Below are 9,514 nucleotides of genomic sequence, written 5' to 3' on the forward strand. Positions count from 1 at the left end.
GGAGGGCGCCAGGTATCCGTCAGCTCCGTTTGAGACTAGGCTATTTTAGGGCCCCAAGCCAGGTTGATTCTCGGCACGGGTCGCATGACACCTTGATCCAGCCCTTTATAGTACCCCCGACCATGGTAAGGCTCCTTACCTGTATGCTGTGCTATTGAGGAACATCGAACACACAGGTAAGAAGTCTGACCTTAGCTAGATTCCTCACGTCTACGGCAGGGGCGGTCTGTTACCAGCTCGTCTCCGCTTACGTCGTGAAACTGTGGTATCTATTATCGGATTTCTGCCGACCACAGAACCAAATCAGAGTACAACAAAAAAAAAAAAAATATTTGTATCAATAATATTTTTAGAGTAAATATTAATGTATGGAAACTATCGCACATTAATGTAAAAAAAAATGCGTTGGATACACACGGGTGTTGGAAAATAGAAAACAATTAATAATAAGTTTCAACACGATCACGTTGAACACGATCAATTAAAATACTTAGTAAAAATTTCCTACACAAACCAAAAGTAAACCAGAATAAATAGGAATATTTTTTATTTAAAATTGAAACAAAATTCTCAAAATGGAAGCATCTACCATATCATATTTTCAACTCATTTTAAATTGCATTAATGGAATTACGGAATTCGATGGACGAGACCCGAACCAATTAACAGATTTTATTAGATAAATTGAAGACATTTTACCTACAATAACAACTTTTGATGAAAATAATTCAAAAAATTTATTTAATTATCTGAAAGGAAGATGCGTAGGAAAAACAAGGGAAATAATTCACAGATATGGACAAGTTAGTGATTGGGAAACATTGAAACAAATACTTCTTTACAACTGTGGGGAAAAGAGCAGTTCAGTGGAACTTGTGGATGAGTTGAAAACCAATAATGATCTAAATTTTTCAACTACAGTAGTTAATAGGATAGCGCTACAAACATTTAAAGAACACCTTCCCGAACCTACAAAAACAATGATCATAGCAAGAAACACGAATACTTTAGATAAAGCATATAAAATAATTTTAGAAGCTAGACATCAATCCTTCACAGCATTTGGACAACAAAGGAAAGATCCTATCCCAAATAGCTATAGTAAGACTAATTTTAGCGATAATGCTAACAATAGAACATCTTCCAGACCCAACCAATATATGAATAATTTTCCCAATTATAACAGAAGTTATAATAGATATAACAATAATATGCTACACTATGGATATGATGATGGCTATGTCCCGAGAAACGAAAATAACTACAATAACAATTATACGCCACAAAATAAGCATAACAACGGCTACGTCCAAACGAATGCGGGTAATAACTATAATAACAATGGCAACAGATCAAACCGAACTAGAATGTCATACCAGACAACAAACACAAGCTCTAATCAACCGAGAAATTTAAACTCACAGAGAAACCTTAACCAACAAAGAAACGGAAATCAAACACAAAATTATAGCCAATCAGGAAATTACAATCGATCTGCAATATCAAATCGCAATAAACCAGAACCTATGGATATTGGCAATGCAAATATAAATTTTCGTTGGGACCCACAAAACAATTACCCTATATAATAATAGACACACACATAAGAAAGTTATATTTCATCATTGACACTGGAGCAGAGTTCAGTCTAATCAATGAAAGTATTTGTAACACGAAATGGCAAAAAGAAGTAAATGTACGAGTCACAGCAATGGGAAGAGAAACACAAATTAAGAAACTTTGTACATTCCCAATATTTAAAGAATTTAATGAAAAAGATGTCATATGCGAATTTCTTGAATGTAATTTCAACAAAAACTTTAATGGACTCATTTGTAACAATATCCTAACGAAGATAAATGCGATAATAGATTACCCAAACAGAACTATAAAAACAAATAAAGCAATAATTAATTTTAATATAACAAAAGAAGAAGAAATATATAGCAGAAAGAGCTATAAAGAAAATTAAGTTCTTCAATAATTTCATAAAAAATAAGTGCGTCACAGAATTCGTTGACACTAATCATCTTAACGGTATAGACAAAAATATACTAAAGAGATATAAAAGCGTATTTTATAACGACGATGATAATCAAACATTTACAAGTTCAACAAAACATAGAATAATAACCAATTTTCCTAAAATTTACCGATACCCTGAAATACATAAACCAGAAATAGAAAAACAAATAGATCAAATGTTAACCCAATGTATAATCAGAACATCCTCTAGTCCTTATAATAGCCCTATTTGGCTGGTACCAAAGAAACTGGACGCAACCAATGAACAAAAATGGCTTCTGTGATCGACTACAGGAAATTGAACAGCGTAATTACGCTTACAGATTTCCAATTCCAAATATAGACGACATATTTGACAAATTAGCAAGATGCCAATATTTTTCAACACTTGATTTAGCAAGCAAAGGTTTTCATCAAATTGAAGTGGATGAACGAGACATACATAAAACAGCGTTCTCCACTGCAAACGGACATTATGAATTTCTCAGAATGCCCTTTGGATTGCGAAATGCACCAGCAACGTTCCAGAGGCTAATGAACGAAATACTAAAAGAATATGTCGGAAACATTTGCATTGTATACATGGATGATATCCTAGTATTTTCTACAAGCGTAGAAGAGCACCTGGAATCGTTGAGTAAAATTTTACTCAGATTAAAAGAGAAAAACTTAAAGATACAAATAAATAAATGCGATTTCTTAAAACAAGAGACAAAATTCTTAAGCCATATGATTACAAAAGAAGGTATTAAACTAAACCCAGGAAAAATTGAAGCAATATAAATGATTCTACTTCCAAGAAATGTCAAAGAGATAAAAGCATTTTTAGGAATTACAGGATATTATAGAAGGTTTATCAAACACTACTCAAAAGTTGCATATCACATTATTAAGTATTTGAAGAAAAATACGAAAATATATCAAAATGATAAAGATTATATAAAATTATTTAATAAATTAAAAGAGTTAATAGTAGCAGATCCAATTTTAATTCACCCAGATTTTAATAAAGCTTTCACTCTGACAGATGTCAGCAACTTTGCTTTAGGCGCAGCACTATTACAAACTGATAAAGTTATTTGTTATGCAAATAGATCACCAAACGGGCTTGAAAAAAATTATAGTACAATAGAAAAAGAGTTACTTGCAATAGTTTGGGCAAAGAAATATTTCCGTCCATACTTATTCGGCCGCCACTTTACTATTAAAACTGATCATAGACCATTAGTTTGGCTAAACAACCTAAAAGAACCAAACGCTAAACTCCAAAGAGAGAAAATAAAGCTGAACGAGTACGATTTCGATATTAACTACATAAAAGGAAAAGAAGATGTAATTGCAGATGGTTTAAGCAGACTAAATTATGAAAATAATTGAATTTAAATGAAATATTTGATGAATTTGTATTTACAGTACAAAGTGCAGAAACAGATAGTACATACTTAATAAAAATAACGGAAAATGCAATCAATACGATACAATATATAAAAATCAACTTAACTAATTCAAAGAGCGCAAAGACAATCAACAACAAAGAAAATTATTCATCATAAGAAAATAAGAAACATAATAAACGTAACAAATGAAAGCGATATTTTAAAAATAATGCAATAATGCAAAGCATCTCTAACAGAAAAAGGATTAGTCGTAATTCACTGCCCAGATGACAAATTATTTCAACAATTTTAAGAGTTATATATAAAATTTTTGGAAAATAATGCAAACCTAAAAATAATGAAAGCAAACATCATTTTAAAAGATATAACAGACAAAGGAGAACTTTTAACATTGATAGAAGAGAAACACCTTGAAAATAATCACAGGGGAATAAATGAAATATCAGAAAAAATAAAGCAAACACACTATTACCCCAAATTACAAAAAGAAATACAGAAATACATCAATATTTGTGAAATATGTAATAAAGCGAAGTTCGATAGAAACCCTATCAAACATAATTTAAATATTACGGAAACTCCTAAAAAACATAACGAAATTGTTCATTTTGATATTTGATACCCACAAAAAGCCGTAATGTACCTAACTAACAAAATATGCAACAACTAAATCATTAAATGACAGAACTTGGATATCAATTGTAAATGCTATAAAAGAAAGAATTCAATATTTAGGCAACCCGGCAACTTTAGTAACGGACAACGAATTAGACCAATAAAACATTTCTTAAAGGACAGTAAAATAAACTTACACATAACGACCACTTATAATAAAACAGGAAACGCAGATGTTGAAAGATTGCACTCCACTTTGAATGAACACTTAAGATTTTTTAATGCTGATGCAAACAACAATGACAATTTAAAAGAAAAAGTATTCAAAGCAATAACTGCCTATAATAATACCATACATTCTACGATGAAAAAGAGACCAATTGATTTCATAAATAACCTACTTTCCGAACAAGAACTAATGAAACTCGCGGAAAACCTACAAAAGCAGAAAGAAAATGTAATAAATACAATACTATTAATAAAAAAAAAAATAGAATAAACACACAAGATTTCCAGGCACGCGTAAACGTTAATCATTTGTCATTATTTCTGAACGTATGTCAACTATTACTTATAGTATTTGACATGATGGACAACAAATGTTTGGCAGGGACGATACAAAGTAACATTTAGGGAAAATGATTCATCTTTTATAATTATGTTTTCGTCGAGTTTTTATTATTTTTAAGATGTATTCTGCTATTCGGGGTGGGGACAAATCCAATGAACCAAAAACCATGAAAATTGGTCTAGCCGATCTCGAGTTATAAGTGTTGTAACAAACCCGACTTTGTTTTATATATTGTATATAGATTCTAGGTTGAATGTGATGACACTTTTGAGCTGTGGTGTCGTGATGCTAAGCATGAAATATGAAACTAAAAATAGTAGAGTGAAGCGCAGGAAAGCAAGACATTGGGTGAGCCCTTATCTCAAGGCACGGAATGAGAAGGGGAGGTTTGTCACGGAGTTTGAAATCTTTCGGATTGATCCGACTTGTTTTGTTGAAAATTTCCGAATGCCGTTACATGTTATGGAAGAGCTTTTGGAAACGTTGCAGCCATATCTGCTTCCAAAGCGGAAAAGCAAACCGAATGATTTCATTCCTACTAAAGCAAAGTTAACAATTGTAATAAAATATGTGAAGAAAATATATAGGGTACTATATTAGTACAAATGGTATTTGACCGTATATTTTTTCAGGTACCTGGCTTCTGAAGATTATAGTCATTGTAGCCATATTGCCTCCTGCTCCCGAATAATAAGCGGCAGTTTAGAAGAATCATGCCGAATGTATGTAAGGAAATTTTCAGCGTGTTGAAAAATAAAATGCCAGAGCGGACAGAACACACGCTGTTGGAGATATCTTATGGCTTTAGAACACAATAGAATCCTCGGAGCTGCGTCGGAGCTATCGACGGCAAACACAAAGCTATCAATGTCCCACCAAATTCTGGAAGTATATTTTATAATTATAATGTAAATTTATATGTATATGCATAAATCTGCCTGCTTTGTTTATTCGTTAGTCGTTATTCGGTAGTTTATTACGTGCATTTTGTTTGTCTAAAATAAAATTGTCAAATTATCGAAAAGTACCATATTTCATTGTAGGAGACGACGCATTTACACTGTGTAAACGTATAATAAAACCTTACAACACCAAGTCCATATCCACAGAAGAAAAAGTTTTCAATTATCGTTTGATAGGGCAAGGCGGTGTATTGAAAACGCGTTTGGAATTTTGAGTGCAAAATAGCTTTGCCTGAGAAAGGTATTATTTTGAATTGGGCACAATCGATTGTTTCAGCTGCACCCTGCTACATACATAACTTTCTGATCAACAAATGTCGACAACCTTATAATCCGACTATGTTCTCTGGGTGGAAAGCAGCGACGGAGTTTGGAAGCAGAAGAATGGAAAATAATGCAACAAATACATACGAAATGTCATAAAAAATTATGTAAATTCTGCAATTAGATCTGTTCGTGTATATTTATTTCACATTATTATACTCTCGCAACCTGTTGCTACAGAGTATAATAGTTTTGTTCACCTAACGGTTGTTTGTATCACTTAAAACTAATCGAGTTAGATATAGGGTTATATATATATAAATGATCAGGATGAAGAGACGAGTTGAAATCCGGGTGACTGTCTGTCCGTCCGTCCGTCCGTCCGTCCGTCCGTCCGTGCAAGCTCTAACTTGAGTAAAAATTGAGATATCTTTATGAAACTTGGTAGACATGTTTCTTGGTACCGTGAGACGGTTGGTATTGCAGATGGGCGTAATCGGACCACTGCCACGCCCACAAAACGCCATTAATCAAAAACAAATAACTTGCCATAACTAAGCTCCGCAATAAGATACAAGACTGTTATTTGGTACACAGGATCACATTAGGGAGGGGCACCTGCAGTTAAAACTTTTTTTTAAAAGTGGGCGTGGTCCCGCCTCTAATAGGTTCAATGTGCATATCTCCTAAACCGCTAATGCTATAATAACAAAATTCACTAGAAGCAAATTTTTTTAGCACTTCTATTGACGGTGTGAAAATAGTTGAAATCGGGAGGCAACTCCGCCCACTCCCCATATAACGGTACTGTTAAAAACTACTAAAAGCGCGATAAATCAAGCACTAAACACGCCAGAGACATTAAATTTTATTTCTGAGATGGTATAAATTGGCTTTATAGGAACCGCGTTCAAAATTAGTCAGTGGGCGTGGCACAGCCCACTTTTAGGTGAAAACCCATATCTTGAGATCTGCTCAACCGATTTCAACCAAATTCGGTGCATAACGTTCTTTTCATGTTTCTATGTCATAGTGCGAAAATGGGCGAAATCGGACTACAACCACGCTTACTTCCCATGTAACACCATTTTCATTTCCATCTGATTCTTTCACTTTCCACTATGCAAATCAGGTAACAATGATTATATCGGGGTAAAACTTTACGTGAATAATGCAATTAAAGTATGCCACCTTGCGGCCAAAAATTGTCTAAATCGAACCAAAACTGTTCAAACCCCTAAGTACTAAATATGTGGACTCCAGTGCCTATAGTTGACCTTCTACCGAAAATATCAGTCAATCCACAAAGAAATCTCAAACGAGTATACCATTTGACTTTGCGAGAGTATAAAATGTTCGGTTACATCCGAACTCAGCCCTTCCTTACTTGTTTTTTAATTCACTTTTTTTTGATAAACCCTAGTCATAAAAAAGTGAATACAAAGATTTTTATTACTTCTTACCATTTCTGTTCTGTAATCTACTTTTTATGTTCTTCAACTTTCTGCAAAAACATTATATTGATGGTTAAGGACAGGTCGTCTCCAGTTGACCGCGGAAGCTGATTCAACAATCAAATCAAGGAAGACAGTGCTTGTGTAATATTCTTATTTTTATACTCTCGCAACCTGTTGCTACAGAGTATAATAGTTTTGTTCACCTAACGGTTGTTTGTATCACCTAAAACTAATCGAGTTAGATATAGAGTTATATATATATAAATGATCAGGATGAAGAGACGAGTTGAAATCCGGGTGACTGTCTGTCCGTCCGTCCGTCCGTCCGTCTGTCCGTCCGTCCGTCTGTCCGTCCGTCCGTGCAAGCTCTAACTTGAGTAAAAATTGAGATATCTTTATGAAACTTGGTAGACATGTTTCATGGTACCGTGAGACGGTTGGTATTGCAGATGGGCGTAATCGGACCACTGCCACGCCCACAAAACGCCATTAATCAAAAACAAATAACTTGCCATAACTAAGCTCCGCAATAAGATACAAGACTGTTATTTGGTACACAGGATCACATTAGGGAGGGGCGTCTGCAGTTAAAATTTTTTTTTAAAAAGTGGGCGTGGTCCCGCCTCTAATAGGTTTAATGTGCATATCTCCTAAACCGCTAATGCTATAATAACAAAATTCACTAGAAGCAAATTTTTTTAGCACTTCTATTGACGGTGTGAAAATAGTTGAAATCGGGTGGCAACTCCGCCCACTCCCCATATAACGGTACTGTTAAAAACTACTAAAAGCGCGATAAATCAAGCACTAAACACGCCAGAGACATTAAGTTTTATCTCTGAGATGGTATAAGATGACTTTATAGGAACCGCGTTCAAAATTAGACAGTGGGCGTGGCACAGCCCACTTTTAGGTGAAAACCCATATCTTGAGATCTGCTCAACCGATTTCAACCAAATTCGGTGCGTAACGTTCTTTTCATGTTTCTATGTCAAAGTGCGAAAATGGGCGAAATCGGATTACAACCACGCCTATTTTCCATATGACACAATTTTAAATACCACTTGATTCTTTCACTTTCCACTATGCAAATCAAGCAACAATGATTATATCGGCGTAAAACTTTGCGTGAATAATACGTTTAAAGTATGCCACCTTGTGACCAAAAATTGTCTAAATCGAACCAAAACTGTTCAAGCCCCTAGGTACTGAATATGTGGACCCCAGTACCTATAGTTGACCGTCTACCGAAAATATCAGTCAATCCACAAAGAAATCTTAAACGAGTATACCATTTGACTTTGCGAGAGTATAAAATGTTCGGTTACATCCGAACTTAGCCCTTCCTTACTTGTTTTTAAATATTGTTGAATAGAGTCCATGCCTCAGTACTTTGGCTTGTGCTGGAAGTTTCATTACATGTAGTGGCTGTTGGATTCTGAAACTAAATACACATAACAATACACACTTGATCCTCTAATTGCATGAACATATTGAAAAATTATTATAAAAATAAAAAATAAAACATTTTCTTTTTTATTCATGTATGTGCTTACATAATCGTTTTGTAAATCAAATGCTTGCGAAACATTTCACTCATCCCAATACCTATTGGAGAGGATGACTCGAAATCTTCCAAGTTAGCTGGAGTTGTGAAATTTGTCCATAAAAAAATACAAAATGTAATAAAATGGCAAGATAAAATTAAATAGTCTTACATTTTTTTGTGCGACCCATTTGGCAAAAGTGCCATTTCCTCAGCGAACTCCCAATCTACTGCTTTGCATTCGCTAACTAAATAATAATAAAATAAACAAGTTGCATAAAATAAAACTTGAATTTATACACATACACTAGTTTTTTTATAGTGAATTGCTTAGGTGGATCCAAGTCTGCTCCACTTCTTTTATATGTTTTTATTTTCCTCGGCCGTAAAATTACGAACTCGCTTTTGTCACTTCAATGTAGGGACTATGTCTTCCATTCCTAAAATGTTTAAACATGATGAAATATAAAATGCAAATAAAATCATAAACTTACTTCTTGTTTCTGCTAAATTTTCTTCAGAAATAAATACCAAAATCTGTGCTTCTAACTCCCAAAAAGGTTTCTCCCTGAAATTCCAACACCTGCTCTGAATTCCTACAAAAAATAATAATTATTAAAATAAGTTAGAAGTTATTTTGCGTAAGTTATATATATGCAATTATAATAATATTTATC

General features: G+C 33.9%; 1 protein-coding gene, 1 long non-coding RNA gene and 1 pseudogene across 2 annotated transcripts in view; 2 read left to right on the plus strand and 1 right to left on the minus strand.

Annotated features, from left to right (window-relative positions):
• LOC118681677 (uncharacterized) overlaps nucleotides 1-5,632 on the plus strand; it is a 37,567-nt gene extending 31,935 nt beyond the window's left edge. The window contains exon 2 of the long non-coding RNA XR_011397323.1: nucleotides 5,241-5,632. This is a non-coding gene — a long non-coding RNA (uncharacterized lncRNA). The remainder of the gene's footprint in view (nucleotides 1-5,240) is intronic.
• Nucleotides 684-4,840, plus strand: LOC118681670 (GATA zinc finger domain-containing protein 14; the record flags this gene model as incomplete). The annotated part of the gene is made up of 1 exon (XM_036367048.2): nucleotides 684-4,840. A coding segment is annotated over one exon (906 nt), but the record flags the coding sequence as incomplete, so codon positions are not given.
• Nucleotides 5,633-7,314: 1,682 nt separating the features above from the next.
• Nucleotides 7,315-9,275, minus strand: LOC138858197 (uncharacterized; annotated as a pseudogene).
• Nucleotides 9,276-9,514: the final 239 nt, after the last annotated feature.

Source organism: Bactrocera oleae, chromosome X (assembly GCF_042242935.1).
Source record: "Bactrocera oleae isolate idBacOlea1 chromosome X, idBacOlea1, whole genome shotgun sequence".
Taxonomy (NCBI): Eukaryota; Metazoa; Arthropoda; class Insecta; order Diptera; family Tephritidae; genus Bactrocera; species Bactrocera oleae.